The 20,929-nt window shown below is 34.0% G+C and overlaps 1 protein-coding gene and 1 long non-coding RNA gene across 6 annotated transcripts; both read right to left on the minus strand.

The window, feature by feature from the left end:
• Positions 1-14,600: 14,600 nt before the first annotated feature.
• On the minus strand, positions 14,601-17,038 carry LOC147497599 (uncharacterized). Of its 2 annotated transcripts, XR_015195188.1 has the most exons (3): positions 16,567-17,038; positions 16,267-16,413; positions 14,601-16,094 (listed from the first exon to the last, which is right to left on the minus strand). It is a non-coding gene; the product is annotated as an uncharacterized LOC147497599 (long non-coding RNA). The 2 variants fall into 2 exon arrangements; XR_015195187.1 differs by having other exon boundaries at positions 16,267-17,038.
• Positions 17,039-17,057: 19 nt separating this feature from the next.
• Positions 17,058-19,906, minus strand: LOC147497600 (receptor-like protein 18). 4 transcript variants are annotated; one of them, XM_086560029.1, is made up of 7 exons: positions 19,625-19,906; positions 19,468-19,531; positions 19,122-19,377; positions 18,984-19,032; positions 18,172-18,274; positions 17,961-18,079; positions 17,058-17,181 (listed from the first exon to the last, which is right to left on the minus strand). In XM_086560029.1, the coding sequence occupies exons 1-6, from the start codon at positions 19,627-19,629 to the stop codon at positions 17,978-17,980; spliced, it is 579 nt and encodes a 192-aa protein (XP_086416155.1). In that variant the 5' UTR covers positions 19,630-19,906; the 3' UTR covers positions 17,058-17,181; positions 17,961-17,977. The 4 variants fall into 4 exon arrangements, with proteins under 4 accessions (XP_086416155.1, XP_086416151.1, XP_086416154.1 ...); XM_086560025.1 differs by having other exon boundaries at positions 18,172-18,254; positions 18,984-19,377; XM_086560028.1 differs by having other exon boundaries at positions 18,172-18,254; positions 18,984-19,377; positions 19,511-19,531; positions 19,625-19,904.
• Positions 19,907-20,929: the final 1,023 nt, after the last annotated feature.

The following is a 20,929-nucleotide window of genomic DNA, read 5'->3' on the forward strand; positions in this document are numbered from 1 at the left end:
GAAATAGACTTGGGTGCGGGTCGCGCCTCGGGCAAGAACAAACTGAGCGTGGGTCACGCTGAAAGTACTGGAAGTCTTCCACGGCATAGGCGCGGGTTGCGCTCAAACATTTCCACGCAGAATGAAATCGTTTCCTCCTCATGTGAGGGATAAAGCCAATAGTTTATTGATTGATTGAGTTCTTAATTGGCTTCATTATGATGTTAAAGAAATATAGTGTTTTGAAAAATCGCCCGATTAATGTCAATTAATCCCCAACCAATTACACCTAGTCACTCTTCAAACGAGTAGTGACCGAGTACCGATTTAACTACGCATTCCCAACTTAAGTGCTTATATTTAGCTTATATTTTTCTATATTTATTATTTGTTTTTCTCATATTTGTTATCCCATCTATTTTATTTACGTTATTTGTTTTTGTTTTATTAGTTTAATACCATGTATCACTTACAACACCATCACCATCACATACAAATAGGACACGAAAAAATATTGTTCATTTATGACTGAGCCTATCTGACGATTAAGAATAGTAATCTCGTCATCTAAACTAACATGATGTTAATCGTTTCATTCTGAGCGAGAGAGACATGAATTAGATAATAAACCATAGTGACTACTATCCAAACCACCATGTTGCATTGGGCTACTGTATCACAGGTCGTGCAAAAAAAACCAAAAAGTATGTGTGAACATTTTGTGTAGAGCTTTTTGTGTATCCTAAAAAAGTAAAAAAGCTAAAAAGTGCAATGTGATCATTTTGTGTATCCAATTCAATTAGTCGAACCTTTTTAAAGCGTTTACACAATGAATTGTAAAACCTACACCAATACACATCATGGTCAGTATCATCTCTGATGTGTACATATCTCTTATTAATTCATGGAATGCTGGCAAGGGTTGACAGAGCCCTTGTAAGTAGGGCAAGGAATCGGGTCAGGTTTTACCCAAACCGGACCCGACCCAAATCTGAATAATATTTCAAGTTCGGGTCAATTTTCATATTCACTTGTTTATTTGGATTCAGTTTTGGATCTATTTTTTGGGCTTTTTTTGAATTTGGAGTGTTATCCGATCGGGTCGCTTCGGGTTCGGATTGAGAATTTAAATTTGATTCGGATTCGGGTTCGGATATTGTCAAACTATTAAGGTCCGGATTCGGAAATAGCCATATCCGACCCGAACCCGGCCCGTTCCCTGCCCTACTTGTAAGCATGGTCTTGAGTTTGGGACTTGATATACTTCAAATTGGCTTGAAACAATATAAGAAATTGCAGATTTGGCTTGTGCTTTTCATACTTACACTTTTCGGGCGGAGAAAGATATTGATCGTTGGATGGAAAACTCGTTATCTCTATCAACGAACTTTCTACACAATGTAGATGCAAAATCGGGTTTGAAGCTGGTTAGTGGACAACTGGACATGGATGATTACATGAAAACTGTGGGTTAAGATGGTGAAGTTCGGGTCGGACTAATCCTTATTGGTTTTGCAACAATAGCTAAAGTGCTGAACCGCCCATAAGGTGGCTATCAGATTTTGGGTTTGGCTTGGTAATTTAAGATTATTCTTATAATGTAACTTGTTAGGCTTGCTTAATAGGGGATTAGTAGATTAACTAGTTTGTAATGGTTGCTCCCTCTAATGATCATACTCTTAGAGTGGAATGTAACTTTGGTTATATACAGGTGGCGGTCTGCCTTAACCCCAGCTTATTTTGAAAAAATAAATGGTTTTGCAACTCCCCCTATTTGACCGGGATTCGAAACTCCCCAAGTTGACTTTTTACTATTGAACCGGGTTGAACGAGTTTTTTGACGGTTTGAACCATAGTACAAAATATTGCGATAAATATCTCATTTAAGCAAAAGATATATAAATATGCCCTCATATAAATATCGCAATAAGTTTAGAGATATATACAACTGTAAATATCATCAATATTTTGATGATATTTACGATATTTTAGGATATATTGTGATATTTGGGGATATTTAGTTTAGATAACAATCTTATTTAATATTTACCATCATATTTCAAATAAATATAAATGATATATCATGATATATTAAAAGATATCCACAATATCCACAATATTTGTCGATATAGCCTTTTAGATAGATACTAGATTTTGGATCCGGGCATACGCCCGGGATCTATTAAATATTTTATGTGCTGAAAAGGCTTTATAAAATATCTTACACAAATTTTCGAATAAGAATATATTTTTATTGAAAATAAACCGAAATACGTTAATGACCAGCGATTATGGTGCATAAGTACTTGGAAACTAAAGGATCAAATTGAGATAGCATCATCACTTTGTGGTTTAGGATATTAATCCGTAATTTTCAAATAGAATTATCTTAAACTCGATCTAGTTTGTATAATAGTTTTATTAGATTTATGGTGATTTAGCGGTAAATCATCACCGTTCGGCTTACGTACTAGTGTGTACAAATCACTAAAAACAAATTGATTTTTTTCATATCCTCAAAGAATACACTACTCCCACTTGAAAAGATTTACCACATGAACATGTCTTACGAACGGGTGCCACTATATTAAATTATTCTGACAAATATTAGCAACTATGCATAGCTATGAGATATAAAAATTATATTAATTACTCATTTAAATTTCTTGCACTGCTCTCTATAGAAAGGAAGCACCAAACCTTGATAAAACTCATCGACTTATTTTTATTGTTAGGTTTAATAATTGAAGTTTGATTGAAGTTTTGTGAGAATGCCCAATGTGGCGAAAATAATATTGAAGCTACTTGAATAGCAAGGCATTCTCAATCACAATAAAAAAAATTATAATAAACACTATTTAAAATGCAAAACTATATTTGTCGAGACATTTATTCCCCTTACATATAATACAAATATGTTTTAGGGTTATTAGTTCAATGCATTTGCATCAAGTTTCTGATTTTCCATTAATTATTCTTTGAGGTTAGTTTAATGTAGTACGTTGCATCCAGATTCCAATTTCTCATTAATTATTCTTTGAGGTTAGTTCAATGTAATTGCATAAGTTTTCGATTTCTCGTTAATTATTATTTGAGGTTAGTTCAATTCAATTGCATCCACTTTATGATTTCCCGTTAGTTATTCATTAAGGTTAATTCAGTACAATTGCATCCAGTTTTCGATGCTTCGTTAATTAGTCTTTGAGATTAGTTCATTGTATTTGCATCCAGGTTCCAATCTCCCATTAATTACTCTTTGAGGTTAGTTCAATACATCTGCATCCAGTTTTTGATTTCCCGTTAATTGTTTTTCTAGGTTAGTTCGATAGTTTACAATTTCTATACAGTTTGCATACATGTAAGAGTCTGTTTTTATAAACTCACTTTCATTTTGGGTTCCTAATTACTCATGTGAGAAGGCTAAAAAAGTGGATATTTATGCTTTGAGGTTAGTGTGATGCAGTTACATCCGACTTCTTATTTCTAGTTAACTATTTTTTGAGGTTATTTCAATGCATTTGCATCCAATTTCTAATTTCTGATTTCCCGTTAGTTAATCTCTTATTTTAGTTTAATACAGTTGCATTCAATTTTTTATTTTCCGTTAATTATTCTTTGAGGTTAGTTCAATGCAATTACATTTAATTTCCAATTTTATGTTAATTGTTCTTTGAGGTTAGTTTAATGCATTTGCATCAACTTTCCGATTTCCCGTTAATTATTCTTTGAGGTTAGTTTAATGCATTTGCATCAAGTTTCCGATTTCCCGTTAATTATTTTTTGAGGTTAGTTCAATGCAGTTACATCAAATTTATAATTTTCCGTTAATTATTTCATTGCAATTTCATCCATTTTTCAATGTTTTGTTAATTAGTCTTTGAAATGAGTTCATTGCATTTGGATCCAGTTTCCGATTTCCCGTTAATAACTTTTTAAGGTTAGTTCAATACATCTGCATCTAGTTTATGATTATTTATGCTTTGAAGTTAATTCGATATAATTATATCCGGTTTCTGATTTCCCGTTAACTATTCTTTGAGGTTATTTAAATGCATTTGCATTTAGTTTCCGACCCACTAATTATTCTATGAGGTTAGTTCAATGCAGTTGCATTCGGTTTTTAATTTTCTATTAATTATTTTTTGAGTTAAGTTCAATGCATTTGTATCCAATCTCTGGTTTCCCATTAATTATTATTTGAGGTTTGTTTAAAGTATTTGCATACCATTTCCGATTTCTTGTTAAATATTTTTCAAGGATTTGCATCCAATTTCTGATTTCCCATTAGTTATTCTTTGACGTTAGTTTAATGCAATTGCATCCAGGTTCCGATTTATAGTTAATTACTTTTTGAGTTTAGTTTATTGCATTTGCATGAAGTTTCCAATTTCTCGTTAATTACTCTTTGAGCTCAGTTATGTATTTGAATCCAATTTCCGATTTTCTTATAATTATCCAATGTGGTGTGTAATACCAACTTCTACTAATCCATTTGTAGTGTCCTTGCAAACATGACATAAAAATTAAATTATGCTTAATTTACTATGTGGGATCATCGAAGATTATCCAGTTCCCGATTTCCCGTTAATTATTTTTTAAATTATGCATGGCTCGCTATGTGGAATCTTTAAAGATTATCTACGAACGGGTGTTGTTATATTAATTATTCTGAAAAATATTTGCAAATATGCATAACTATTATGTATTAATATTATATTGATTACTCAACCAAATTTCTTATAACGTGAAAACCTCACTCTCCATTAAAAAAAAAACTCACCTTTGATAAAACCCCTCAACTTCATTTTGTTGTTTAATAATAGAAGTTTGATTGAAGTTTTGTGAGATTATCTAATAAGGCAAAGTTCATATATATTGAAGCTACTTGAATAGCAAGGAGATCCTAATCATACGGAAAGAGATAAGATAAACACTATTTTTAATGTAAAACTATACTTATCGAGACATTCCCACAACATATAACCCAACTATGTTTTGAGGTTAGTTCAATGCATTTGCATCCAGTTTCTGATTTTCTGTTATTTATATTTTGATGTTACTTCAATGCAGTTGCATCCAATTTTCAATTCCCGTTATTTATTTTTTGAGATCAGTTCAATGCAGTTGCATCAAATTTCTGATTTCTCGTTAATTATTCTTTTTCGGTTAGTTCAATACATTTGCATCCAATTTTCAATTTTCTGTTAATTGTTCTTCGAGGTCAGTTCAATGCATTTGCATCCAGATAATTATTGTATTAATCCAAATTCAAGAAATGTAAATTATTATTTGAGGTTAGTTATTGTTTGAGGTTAGTTCAATGAATTTGCAACCAGTTTCCGATTTCCCGTTAATTACTTCTTGAGGTTTTGCATCCAGTTTATTTTTTGAGATTCGTTCAGTGCAGTTGCATCCGGTTTCCAATTTCCCGTTAATTATTTTCTAAGATTAATTCCACACATTTGCATTATATGTTTCCAATTTATAATTAATTTTTCTTTGAGGTTAGTTCAATGCAGTTGCAACCAATTTCCGATTTCCCGTTAATTTAATCTTTGAGGGTTAGCAGTTAGCTAAATGCATTTGCATCCAGTTTTCGATTTTCCAACAATTATTTTTTGAAGTTAGTTTGATGCATTTCCATCCAAGTTTTGATTTCCTATTAATTATTCTTTGATATTAGTTTAATGCAGTCGTATCCATATTCCGATTTTATAGTAATTACTTTTTAAGATTAGTTTAATGCTTACCTTTGCATCCAGTTTTCAATTTCCCGTTAAATATTATTTGAGGTTAGTTCGATACATTTGCATCCAGTTTTTGATTCCCCATTAATTGTTTTTTGACGTTAGTTTCATTTAGAATACATATTTTAAAATATTTGTCATTATTGTTTTGCCGTTATTTTTTATTTTTTCATTTTCTATTATATCTAAGGTATGAATTTCTAACCAAATCGTGAGAACCCTTTATTCCGTTGCGCATGGTTTTCGCGGTTTGTAAACTGCAACCATAACGGTTCCTACAGGCGGTGCCATCTGAAGTTTTATATTGTGGTGTGTAATCTTCAAAAGAGTTTGTAAGAAGTGAGGTTCATCCTAAATTGTTTAGAGTTTGAGTGTGGGAGTTAAGAAAAAGAAAGGTAGACTCTTGGTATAGATTGATTAGTTTTAAGCTAAAGAAAACATGAAAACTCAAGTTGTTTGGTAGGGAAACGACATGAAAACATTGAAAGAAGTATTGAAATAAGAACAACAAGATAAGATTGATTGATTTAAACAAACAAAGCAAAATAACAAGATTTAAATAAAGGAAATGAAGAACAATAAAGTAAAGGACTTGAATTAAAAACTAGACAAGAAAATTAAAACAAACCAAATAGTTTGGACCCTAAAGCAATGAATGTTTTCTCTCTCCCTAACTTTTAGATTATATACCCCTACTTTTGCCTTTTATTGATTTGCCCTCCTCCATCACTTTTGAGACACCTCACACTTCACTTTTGCTTTTGCTTTTTGATTTCTTCTTGACCAAGGTAGGTTTTGGAGAATGTCATATTTTGAGATAAGGGCCTCCATCTTTGGTCTTCTGAGTTGAGGGCTTTGACCTTTGACTATTGACTTTGACTGTTGACTTTGACCGTTGACTTTGACTTTTTTAGCACTTTTCCATAGCAACTTCTGGTCTTCATAATAAGCGTGATTAAGGCTTTTTTTTTTGTGCTAAGACGTAACTTTTATGATAAGTGGTCTGAAATTCTCCATATCCTGAAAAAGACAATAAAAGCTATGAGTTGTCTTTTCGTTAAGCGTAAGACGGCCTGTAATGCAATAATATAAGAGTAATAAAACGTACATTTGGGACCTGATCATTAACCAACACTAATAAGCTATATGAATTAAAAATTCATAAAAAATGTGACAAAATAGTTAAAAAAAGGTTTTGAAAATGAGAGGTGTTACACTTTTATAGTTACAAAATGAAACAATGAGATACTATTGATGAATAATTAGACATAAAGAGAAGGTAATGTTTTTCTTCTTCTGGTAACGTATTTAATCTTCGTCGGTTGCTGCCCCTATATTCATAGGTGCGGTGGTCAATCAATTTGCAGGTACATTTATAACATGCCGCATTATTTGATTGTCCATCGTACCTATGAATATAAGGACACGATGATGAAGAAAAACGTTACCTAAAGAGGAGAAAACGTTACCCTCGATCATATATGTTCTTCTACAATTCAATATTATTTCAATATTCATTTTGTAACTATAAAAACATACTTTCACTGAATGAGAATCCATCTGAATTAGAGACTTTTATTTTTGAGTTTCTTATTGTTTCATATCACATATCACGTTATTAGCACGATTAGTTACCACTTTAGCATTTAGTTTTTGCTTAACCCTTTCAACAAGAAATTGAATCACCTTAAACATTACCACAAAACTTATTTCCAAAACTATTTTTCCAGTACTCGTTTAGCGGATCATTTCTTTGTGTTTAAGGTGAAGTTAAGAAATGAATCAATATTTGCTCTCTACTGGTTTAGTTTTAGAATCTTCTCACGTGCAGCAGGTAATCATTTATTTCTTAAGAAAGAAAGTAGCACAAATCACTTAACTGTCAATTTTAACAACTATACACATTATTTAAAATGATACCTTTTTCCTATTGAAACAGTCTTCTTGAAAGCTATCTCACAAGTTTAATATGAATAGTTAGCTACTATTCTTCTGTTAGAATACAGGGTATTACTCCGTGGGGTCGGCTTCGTGGTGGTCGCGCTTCACTTTGGGCAAGTGTGTGCTTTCGATGTAAACTTTCCGTTATTGTGTTTGGCTGGTCTACCAACTTAAACTTCGAAGTTACAAAGTGTTTGAGCTGAGCGAAGTCGCACTTTCGGTTTGGTTTGAAGTCGCCTCTGGAAACTTCAAGAACTTTAGCGCAGGTGTGCTCCTTTGGGGCGTAGGTGTGCTCCGTGCAATTTTATTTTATTTTTTTTTTTTTTTTTTTATTTTTCCGAGGAAGTTTAATGGTGAAAAAGGCAACCACAGTATGAATCAAACAAGGGTGGGTGGGTGAAATGGAACTTTAAGAATAGTACTTATACTACGAAAACAATGCGAAAGTGAAACTAAGATGGCAGCGGCGCCATTTGATAAAACATAAAAAGATAGTTTACCTACGAAATGAACGATAAAACTCAAAACGTAAGTAAACTAAAACTTAATTACGTGTCTAAATTTATCAAAGATTTCTACTCTCAATCCTATTGAGATATAGTGGAGTAGATGATTCGTTCTACTCCTAGTCCTTTCGCATGGTAATGTTCTCTACGTATAAGTAATCTTCTTAAAGTCTAATGAGAGATTTACGAAATGATAACTAGACTACGATGCAACTACCCACAAGATGCAACTAGTCGACTATTTAAACAACTATGGGAATACTACGTCGATTCTATGATAAGGAGTTAGAGGGGGATTGATTCCACCTTAGCTCAACTTAATCCACTAACGAATTTAATCGTCATAATCTGAATTGAATCATGAGAACAATCTAGTTATTCCTAATCCCTAATTACACATGGCATTTCTACCAATTCATAACTAGCATGTGAATGATTACACCCATTCTCATGGTGAACTAATCATTTCTAGAATGGAAAGGAAATTACGATGACTCTACGATAATCGGAATCAAGCTTTCATCAAGGCTTCTCAACCCCTTCTAATGGAGGTTTAGCCGAGAATCATCACGCTATCATTCCCAATCAAATTCGAACAAGACATGATATAAAGATTTGAACTTTACTTGTTTAAACTCAATTCAAAACTACTCATGCAATAATTGAATTAAAATAATAATGACAAATAAGTAAATCTAAGAATTGAACTAAATAAGTAAATGGAAAATGAAACTAGATTACCAAGAACACTATTTTATTAATCTAATGAATAATAAAACAATGATTCAAATACTAAATTAATAATCTACTTTGTTCTAAAGTAATTAATTAAACATGAAACTAGATCTAAAACAAGATATGAAAAACTAATTAATTAACTAATTAAAATTCTAAAACTAAGTTCTAAAACTAATTAATAGAGGCTAACTAATCCAATTCTTAATCTAGGTCTAACTATCTACCAGTAACAAAGAGTCAAGCTCTTGTTTTTATACTTTCAGATCCAAAAATCTTGCATGGGCTTGGAGCCATGTTTTGGGCCAGAAATTGGGTTTTGGGCCAGAGAATCAGGCCCAAAACCCAATTTTTTCAGTCCAGAAAGGCCTCTTCAGCTGCAGTTGGCTTCAACAGACTTTTCGTCAACTTCTACTCCTCTGATTTGGTTAAGGCTAAGACCATTGGAAAGCTCTTTCCGAGCCGGTCGTTTTGACATAAGGTAGGCCCGATTCCGAGGTCTGAGTCCAAAAATACGGCCTTCGGAAGTTCTGCTGACTTTGTGTGTTGTTTCTGCCCGCGTCGACTTTTCAGCTTGTGACCGGGCTTTAGAAAGGCTTTGTCTTCTTGAATCTTGGCCTTTAATCACAGAACTCCTTAGCAACCAACCATTGCTCCTTTATCTTATCAAAATGGCACATTTCTGCACATAATTGACTTTGAAGCCTGAAACGCATAAAAACACGTAATCAGTATTAACTCTTAATTATTACTCACATAATTGGTCTAAAAGTATGACTGTTACAGGGTTAAAACTATAGTTTTGGGCTCTTATCAATTGACCAGATATTTTGATGAATTAGTATATATATTTGTATACTTGTGAATTCTGACGTTTTAGTTTTTTTCTTTGGAATATATATATTTTAAAAGACTTTGGCTACCGTCTTTTTTTAGCCCGAGGAGATTGACCCCTCGTCCTGACCACATGCAGTTGTGTAAAAACACTTGAAACTTGTAAATGGCAGGACAATATACATGGATGTGTCTAGTAGACATGCGTAGGCTGTGAATTTCTTTCAGCACACAGCATACACTCCCTTAGTTCACATTTGTACACAAAAAACATGGATTAACTAGTACTAGTAAACGGGCACGTGCGTTGCACGTGCTAGGAAAGAAAAATTGAGAAAAAGAATGAACGCATGTAAATTAGAATAGTAAATTAAAAAATTCAATAAGGAAAAAACACTTCAATACGCTAGTTGTATTCTTTGTTCGATTCGAATTATTATGCTTTACCATCAACTCTTTTTTTTTTGTTGGTTTAAATAAGTAGGTAGCTTGGACAGAGAAAGAATTTGTAGCTAGCTTAAAAAAACAATTTTTATTTATTTATTTTGTTTTTATTTAGAAAAGATCACATTTGGAAACAATTAGAAAAAATGAATTGGACACTGTTAATATTTGGAGTGAATTGAATGTGTAAATAATAGATTTCCGAAAGATGGTTATGTAGCAAGATTACAATTTAAAAGCTTTCAATATAATGTGGATCTTATTTCATGTGTATAGAGATTGAATGATTCAAATGTTGGAGTGTTGATTTTTTCAAACCATATGTATGGAGTAGCTAGTTGCATCGCTGAATTCTTACATTGGTTATTGGTCCCCATTCTGAATTTGTTATTAGCACCCAACGCCACATGCTGAACTTTGGCAGGTTTTAGGCTTCAACTTGATTAACATAATGCAATGGAATGTTGGTTCTTTGAGAGTCAAATTAAGTGTAATGATTGAGTAGTTAGGAGCAGGTGCAGAGTGCACGGTGAAGGAGTGCAAAGGCATTATAAGCGTGATCCATTGTGCATAAGCACTATGCTATGCCTAGATGATTATAAAAACATTTTGTCAAGCGGCAACAATTTGATTATAGAGGCATCCTTAATATAGACGGGTGTGCTGGGAAAAATGGTAGTGTTCTTCAGAAGAAAAAAAATTGTTGAACTGGTATTAAAAACTCTAATATTGCTTCCAATAGACGGAACGTCTGTAGAGAGGTGCCATGTTGAATAAAAAACCTTATCTAAAAATGTCTTAAACCAAGGTTTTCTTCCATATGTTGGCTTCTTATCATTTAATACTCTGGAGTCAAAATAAAGAGTCTCCATGTTCAAAAACAAAATTCACCATAGATATAACTTGACCATCGTTTGATTCCATGAGTGAAGAAAATTTAAGGCAACAGAAAACAGTAGTATAAAAAGTAAGTTTATTTATAGTAGTGCAAAAAATAAACAAACTGCATCACACTTATACATGCAAGAAGGAAATAATGAGACTGGAACCTAAGCGTATTGGCAAAAAAAAATTTTGATGCGCTTTCTAAACCCTAAACCCTAAGTTTTACTGATAATTGCATGTGTTTTTTTCAGTGCAGTGAGCAACGCATTGTTTTTTTTATAGCTAATGTGAAAATATGAACTTACCCTAAGTAAAACTTATTTAAAAATATATCAGTATATATCAGCAAAAGTGCAATGTGATAGACATATATCATTATGGATATTAAGAGGAAAAACTAACAACCTGACATAATGGAATTGTGCAAAGGAGCACTTAATTCGTTGGTTAGTAAGTTGCTTATGACTTGTTACACATGATTGGTGCAGTAAGACATTTAGACCAATAGGTACCAAAATTCCTCGAAATGGTTTCATTTAATAATAAGTAATTACTTCAAACATGTATAGTGTTAAAATATATATCAATAACGTTTCAATATAAATCTAACATTTAGGCCTCAAAGTATTCCAAGTATTCAAAAATATATATGAACATTGAGACGTATATCGTGTCTCGGACAATTTTGCGTCCAACAATGTTGGTGAACATGCATCCTCTCTCACTTAATATCTTCATCAGAGAGTCTGCTAGATCTTGTCATGCAAGGTCAAGACGAAGGATGGAATGGACCGCGTGAGAAACTCCATCACCAAAACCCATACCTTAATATATATATTATCATAGTTCCCAAACATAATGACAAAAGGTCAGATACGGTTGTGTTAAATCCTAAAAACACCAACCTGTTGTACGACCACTGGCATAGAGAGAAAACACAGTCCGAATTGTAATGCTTACGCGATTGATCTTCCTTCTACATTCAACATCTCAAACACCTTTAATACGCAAACACCTTCCATACTAAATCCTCTTCTTTCTTGCTCAGTGAAGATCTCTTCATCTGTTTTCGTCTATTCGAGATTCTCGAGTCATCACATGATCAAACTCATAATACTTTAGTTGAGTCTTAATGTGGGAGGTGGCACACGGCATGTCAACATGACACTCATAATGGGATTCCCTGTCTCCATACACTGAAGCCGCATACACCCACACCAATGTATGTTTGTGGAACAATAGTTAAAGACTGATTTTTGTGGAACAAAATTTGTATCAAGAAACTATAAACTCTATTCTGATGTCCATCCAAGATGATATCTTTTGTTACAATCTTACAACTTCTATTTTATTTGGTTTATTTGTGGTTTTCTTTTGCTTGGAGCTTAAGAAACTCTTGTTTTTTAGGCCTTCAGAGCTTCCAATTTCAGTAGCTATTTTCGAGTAATAAAGACTTCCTTGTAATTAGCCTATTTATGGCTTTGTTCGAATTTAAATCGATTCTACATCTATGGTTTTTATCATTCAATATTCAATAGAAAGGAACAACATCCACTCTAAACGTAGCAAATTGGCTATGCAAAAAAGTACATACACCAAAAGACCAAAAAAAAAACCACATTGAATAAACATGTACGCAAATATATTAGCCAAAGCCCCAGACAATGGATTACACACTGGGCTTGTGATCGGGTTCCGGTTTTAAAGTGCCGCAGTATAATATATAATCAACATATGTGGTTGCGCGTTCACCCAATACTAAGGACCCAGTTTTCTCCTCGTCTTCACTAACCTTTTCTTCTAGTTCCGAATGCTGAGGCCTGAACTTGAACCCAACAAACACATACATCAAACATGCTGTGAATTCCCTGAGCATAACGCTGAGCCAGAGGTAGCGAGGCGTGGGCGGTAATGCCTCAAATCCAACGATAATTGAAAGCAGAATACAGTTGTAGAGCATAAATACCATGTAGAGTAAGCAAAATTGTCTGAGCTTACGGGAACTTTTCCCTATAGCTGTAAAGCCACAGTTCAGAAAGCAACACTCGTTTGATGGCCGAGGCTCATAATCAACTCCAAATGTGCCAAACAGACACAAAGCACAACCTAGTCAAATTATTTTATGCAGCCAATTTCACCTTGCATGAAACAATCTCATAGTCTCATAATTGTACGCACAAACTTACAGTACGCCTCAAGTCTTACACTTCTATTCTAGGCCATGGTATCATCACCCAAAGGTTTTACCGACTTTGCTAGTCAGCACCTGTCTTTGGTTATGCCTGTCAATTAATTTAAAAATGTTTAATATGTGTTACAATGTTTCGCAAAGGCACTCACTTATTTACACCATCGTTCCTTATCATGATTCACTCAATACAGGTATTGTAAAATTGTTAGTAAGGCGCGCTGCATTTGCAACTCTTCTGGTACTGGTTTTATGGAGAACTGTGGCCTTGCTTCTCTTCTTCAAGGATCTGAGTTTCCTATTGGTGGTGTGGTAAATAACATTGATAACTATAATGCATAGTTTTATTGTTGTGTTTTAGGGAAAATGGCTACCTCTACACACTCTAGCTGCATCAGGAGATTTCTATCTTGTGGATGCATTGCTGAAACACGCTATTGATATAAATGCAGCTGATAAGGTATATTTTCTTATCACTTGATGATAAGGTTTTGTTTTGTAGACCACTATTTAGTAAATTCATTTGTAGAACTCCAAGATTATGTCGGTCATTGACTCATTGCATTACATCATTAGCTTTGGTTTTGAGTTTTGCGGTTGATAAACCAATTTCCTTTGCAGGATGGTTTGACTGCACTCCACAAAGCAATATTATGCAGAAAGCAACCTGTTACCAACTACCTTTTGCAAGAGTCAGCAAATCCTTTTATCCATGATAGAGTAAGCCCGAACTTTCGAAAGACCACTATTATTTTCCAGTATTAGTTTTCAGTGACGCTGTCATTTTCCTTATTTCCTTGCATTTCAATACTAATCACTGATGGTTATTATTGCGGAACCAAGTTACGATTGAAAACTACTGATCAAATAATGAATTAGCATTATGTAATAACAAAAAGGAGAAAAATAAAGAATAGCAGTCAAATCTAAAAGTTTCCTGCCTGATTCAGGAATGCTTATGCATAATGCATAATTCTTTGTAGTGGTTGTGGTAGATTCCTCTGGGGCTTCTTCAATTCGTGTTTATTTGAGATCATAGAAAAGATCAATATGTCAGATAGACTCTTTTGAATTGATTTTTATCCATTCAATGACTAATATATTGAGAACAATATGCTTTTTAAAGGGCCAGCTGGGGAAACAAATGTATACACTTTGGGGTTTCTCAGGCACTGCTTAAGATGCTCTGACACAGGAAGATATTATATCTGGATTACCAAACAAATACCACAATGTTCTCTTTCACCCTTTCAGAAATTGTAAACAAACATATATTTATGTCCACTAACAATTATCTCCAACTACAAACTAAGTGGGATTTGACAGCAAAACAGAAATATAGATAGGAAATCATCAACAATTTATTTGAACTCACAATTTTCCTGACAGCATAAGCATAACGTAATTTTAAATATAAAGATACACATTACTAAATATAAAAGAAAATTCGACATACGCTTGATTCTAGACGGAAAATAAAAGTAGCAAGGGCATACCATCTCCATAAAAGAAACCCAATACACAGATGTACCAAGTCATTCAGCTGTCGTCAGCATTCCTTCGCGGTTTTTAACGATTGCAACTACCTCCATATTCCAAACAAAATATATGAACTTCCTCTAGTCGCCCTTCTGCAACCGACAACATGTTGTACGGTGGTTGCTTGATGTTAATTCTGCTCAGTAAGAACCCAATCCCAATTCAAAATTCCGTATCTGATACTAACCAATAGAGACTGATTGGCTTCAATTACCAATGTACTGATTTCAATGTATTCTGATTCACTCTTTACCTTTTTCTCTTAGTAAAATGCTACTTAATCCGAGTCTCTCCATCAGTATATTATCAATTGTATCATGTATGAGAAACCGATATGAATACCACAAATTGGCATCGCTTTCAATAAAGCTTCTCCATTAACCTGTAGCGGAACAAATTTGCAGAATACCAATGTTGTAGATCGTGAAAGAAGCTTTATGCTGACTCGCGTGAAAGTATATAAATCCATATACAGAAGAAGTGATGTTTCATGTAATTTTTCCAAATCACATTTACTAATTCAAAGCAGGTTAAGGGCTGAATCCAAACATGCAAACCCTGACAAAACCATAAGGATCTATTAGATGATCCAAACAGATACTTCATAATCCAAATGTAGATATACACTCAGGAAAGTGAACATATGGGGTGAAAAAGGAGCCTACGACTGCATCATCGAGCCAGAAGGGAAAGCAACTTCCAGGTACTATCAGCAAAGGACACATCCGAAAAAGCGAAAGTAGAGTAAAATAACTGTTTAAGCAACGAGCATCCGTAACAGGGGCCAAATTTGATAACATTATCCATAATCAAAGCAGTGTAAGTCATCTGAATTTGGCAAGCCAGAACTAAGATTAGCATAAGGACATCCCATATCTTAAGGTAGGGTTTCATGTGAGACCAACCAACTAAGATGAGAACCATCATTGTGACTGGAGGTGCTGTACTTAGAAACAGCGTAGCAGCTAAGCAATAGGAGGATGACGAACATTGGGAGCAGCCAGTGAGAAAGATATTATGTTCATTCACAATTTCCAACACCAAGCTAATTGCTTTAAAGATCAAAACAAAAAACATAGAGACATGAATCCTACACACTCGGGATTCATATTTGTGTAGAAAATAGGCCCACAGAAAAGCCAAAGAGACATAAAGTAATAAGATGCAGAATGGAATTTTCTAATGCAATATCTTCTCCATATCAGCCCAGTTGGTAACAATCCCATGCTCAATTAGGTATTTCAACATAAGGATACCTCTTTTAGACTGGGCTTCATCTCCCACATATGCATCTTTCTGCCCCATTGCAAAGAGAAGAGAACCATAAGTGCATAAGAGTTGCATCATAAACACACTTAAGTCGAATCAATCGAACATAAACATGGAACTATGAAACATTCATATGATCATGAACGAAAACAAAACAAACATACGATCCATTATCTAAAAGCACTATAATGAAACTTACTTTGTGCCATTTTTCCGAAAGCTCGTTGCTACTTGCAAGAAAATGCAAGGTTAAACCTCCTGGATGTGATGGATTCATTCATTCGTATCCAATAAAATTTCTTTTCTTTCCTTAAGAGCTGCTATCGAGCATGTTCTGTCATTCTTCCTATTATTTATGTTAACAAAACTATTTTCAGGGAATATTAGAAAAAAGAAAAGAAACCGACTATGAACATAAAGGTAATATTTGGCTTCTTGTTAAAATCTAGACACGAAAGTTATGCACTGTTTAACGTTGTTGTGGTAGTCGTAAATGTACCATCCTTATAAACAACGGTATGAGAATGTACAGAAACTGCATGTGCCGAGTTATTAGAATGTGGCAAACTTGGTGTGGTCCTTTTCCTCAAAAACTGATCGCACACACAATTATTATGCCTTTTGTTGAGTTTCTGCCCAAGGATATTTTTTCAAAGGAAACTTGACTTCCTGGCCTCCCTTCTCCCTTGTAACATAGACCATTGTTGCTTGAAGCAATCTAGATTCAGAACAAATACTTAAACAGAAATATCAAATGATAAAATTGACAATGTTAAACAAAAAAGAATGAACACAAATTCTATGGAACTAAGGAAACCACCATTATTTAAAGGGATAAAAAGTCAAAGTATAGACTAAATTAAGCAAATCATTTGTAGTCTGAGTATACCCCAGGTAACCATTAAGTTTGATAGAGTTACCTCTGTAAGTCTGTTCCTCAGTTGTTGAGCAATCACAGTGCTCCATATTAAAAGCACTCGCCATTTTTGAAATAGGTCGCAATTAATTTCGGAAATATGTTGCACTATTTGGTTTGAAGAAGAGGATGCATACCTAGTTGCTAGTATTCACATGTCATCGTTGATCATCGTCACCTTCGTAGTCACATGTCATTCTAATCATCAAACAACAACGATAACGATCGTGAAACAAAAAATAACAAATAGATGAAGATAATAAAAAAGGAAAGAAAGGAATTGAAGAGTTTCAGTAAATTCATCTATGAACTTGTTTGGATTCAATTAAAGAATTAGTTCTCTTCAAAACCCTGAATTAAGAAACGAATTCGTTTTCTTCAAAACTCCTAAATTCTACCCTTCTCTCGTTACACTAAAAATGACGAAAGAGAAGTCTGTAACAATGTATGTGAGACATTTTTATCAAAGAAAGTGATACTGTCTAAACAATTGATGCCTTTGAATTATACCACCCCTTGGTCTGTTAGTGTACTGAAGCTTCATGCTAGAAGCTCAGTCACTGTCCTCTGTTAGTAGCCCCCTTCCCCGCTAGCTTGTGGCCATTATCAGAATCAAGGCCGAGTTGGTCCCAAAAAAATGAAGGAAGAAAGAAAATGAACCATAATTTGTTTCTGAAAGGGATTAAGGGTGTAAAAACATATTATGTAGCCCTGTCTAGTGCCTACAATATTAACCATGCAATGCCTATACTATTAGTGAATAGTAAGCTAATGCGGAACTTGGAATAGTTGGAAAAAAAAACATTTGGAATTTGGATATAATTCATCATTCAAAAGAACAATCCGATCCATTGAAAACGTCAAAACCAAAACTTCAATTTTGAACATTCAAGGCAATACCATATATTGCAATAAAATTTTCATCCCATTAATTAAACAATTTCTAAACCATCAATGTAGAATTCATTTTTACATACCTCCTATTTGTGCTTGTTCAATTCCTTTCAGGGTTGTACTCATTCTCCCTCTTCTTCTGCTTTATAATAGGTTTAGAATATACCATAAGGTCGACAAGTATTTCCCTCATCAACACATCCTTTAACAAACAAACAATGATAAAACATTAAGATCATCCCTGAAAAATTCATAAAAGAAGGATTGAGTTGTCTATATCTAGTAGCTACTCACCAAGCACCGTAGAGATGAAGTCTCACAAATAGTGAGTCGGCCGGTCGCTATATGTGAAACTTGCGTGCATGGTTTCAAAATTACTGAGTTGAATGGGAAGGTCCTATACAAAGAGTTAGAACTAAAGTCTAGAAGAGAAATGAAAACAAAGCTTAAAGCATTATTTTCCAAAGTTATGCAACATAATGTCTACTTGAGCATATATACAACAACAACGCCCTATAGGAATTCAGTAACCACATAGGAATTCCTGTAACCTTGTGGTATTCATTAACCACATAGGAATTTGGCCACGGAGTGCACAATTGCCAACAGCAAGGATCATCAAGTTTTTAAACCCAGTAATATTTTGTGGAATTTCTTCTCTATGGAAATTCCTTGTGAGAATAAGAGTAGTTAGACTATGGCATTGCTGAAGTACACCCAACGCCCCTGGCAAATTCTTAAAGCTATTGTTTAACAAAGAGAGAAATGAGATGCGAGATTTGCAAAATCGTAAAGGATCTCCCCATGGAAATTATTCTTAGCAAGGCATAAGGTTTTCAACTTCCTACAACTCAATAGAGTAGAGTGAAGTTAGATTGGGCATTCGATCTTGTAAAATTGGGACTGATGTTCCCTGTAAGAAGAGAATTGTTCGAAGGTCGAGCACTTGAAGCGTTGGACAAAGCGATAAAGAAGGTAAAAGGCCGAGAAATTATTGGAGTGTGCACTGGACTGCTCTAGTTCTCTTAGATTTCCAAACACATATGGAAGAGGACGAGAAAATCTATTTCCATAAACAACTAAAGTTTTAAGTCTGAAAAGCTTACTTAGTCTCTTGCTCAACTGTCCAGAAAAGTTGTTGAAAGAAATAGATAGCTGCTCCAAAGATGACATCAAATATAGTGCGTTTGGAAGATGGCTAAAAAGCAAATTGGAATCGACATGCAGCTGTCGAAGAGACGTACTGCAATTGGTTAAATCTTCCACAATGAGCCCTCCAGAGAAATGATTCATAGATAAATCCAGAATCTGAAGCGCATTTGAGGCATCACTTATATTGAGTACATCAAGATTCGGATTCGGATAAGCATAAATTTCAAGCAAACCCCCAGTAAAGAAATTGTTTGATATATTAAGCGACAGGATAGATGTCAGACCACCGAGCACCTGTGAAACTGATCCAGATAACAGGTTGTAGCTGATATCAAGAACCTCCAACTTCTGCAAGTTAGAAAAAGAATTAATGTCAGGGATTCGGGTAGTAAATTCTCCGACAGAACTTCCCAGATGTCAGGAATGGAGAAGACGAACAATTTTTTTTCCTTCTTCATATGTACAATAGAAGGGAGCGCACCTGTTTATGAAAAAGGATTGCCTACAAATTGGAAACAAAGAATAACAAATTAGGAATTCAGTGAATTAGAATTTGATTATGAAATTTTAAGAAAAAATAAATCAGCAAACTAACCTCATCCATTGCGGTTGCAGAGTATTAAACGTTGGTAACAATTCGTAGGAAAAAAAATGAGGGAGAGAAGATACGATCACGAAGATGGAGAAATCAGCGAGGGATTGAAGGACGCCTTTTTTTTTTCTTTTGTGGAGATAGAAAGATCTGAAAGAGGGGTGATTGGTCAAGGAGATTCGAACTTTTTTGGGAGAGAATAGCGAAGACGAATAGTTATTTGGGGAAAACAGGCGACGGAAAATGGGGTCGAAACGATGTCTTTTGTGAAAGCAGAATTTCCCGTGTTTTTATCCGTTTTTTGTTGAATGACAAATTTACCCTTGTACATAAGTTCTGTAAAAAATTTAAAGTTGAAATTTCGGATACCCTTTTGATTTAAATGATTGGTTTAAATTGTAGAATACGGGAACTAGTAGACCGCGGCTAGTTTTTCCATTATATCTCTACACTATATGATAGCCGGGTTTGTAGGAACCACACTTCTCAACCGAATAGTGTATTTCTAATCTCTCAATTTTAAGATTTTAGAACCACCTCCCTATGTTTATTTAAATTACATCTCTCCTATTTATTAATTACAATTGGCTCCTTAATTTCTATTAAAATTGAACCACTTCCTTCTTCAATAATTTTAGGATAGTCTTCTTAATTTAAAAGCTAAATTTTATGTATAGGAATTGTATATCTTTCCCATTTTTAGAAAATTGTTTCTCTTTTCTTAGTGAGATTCACAAAAAATTGATAGCCGGGTTTGTAGGAACCACACTTCTCAACCGAATAGTGTATTTCTAATCTCTCAATTTTAAGATTTTAGAACCACCTCCCTATGTTTATTTAAATTACATCTCTCATATTTATTAATTACAATTGGCTCTTTAATCTCTATTAAAATTGAACCACTTCCTTCTTCAATAATTTTAGGATAGTCTTCTTAATTTAAAAGCTAAATTTTATGTATAGGAATTGTATATCTTTCCCATTTTTAGAAAATTGTTTCTCTTTTCTTAGTGAGATTCACAAAAAATTGTTTTTCTTTAGTTTTTTTAATAATTTTCATTTTAGTTCTTTACAACTTGGCGAACTGATGCATAGCACAGGACACATACTAGTAAGATATATAAGATATATTAACTCCAACTCCCCGAGGACCCCCCCCCAACTAACACATATATATCGCGGGACTTTCTTGTATGCCGGTAAGAACCATTCCTATTATATTACTTTATTAATTCCCACTTGTTTTATATGATAGCCGGGTTTGTAGGAACCACACTTCTCAACCGAATAGTGTATTTCTAATCTCTC

Source organism: Coptis chinensis, chromosome 5 (genome assembly GCF_015680905.1).
Source record: "Coptis chinensis isolate HL-2020 chromosome 5, ASM1568090v1, whole genome shotgun sequence".
NCBI classification, from domain to species: domain Eukaryota; kingdom Viridiplantae; phylum Streptophyta; class Magnoliopsida; order Ranunculales; family Ranunculaceae; genus Coptis; species Coptis chinensis.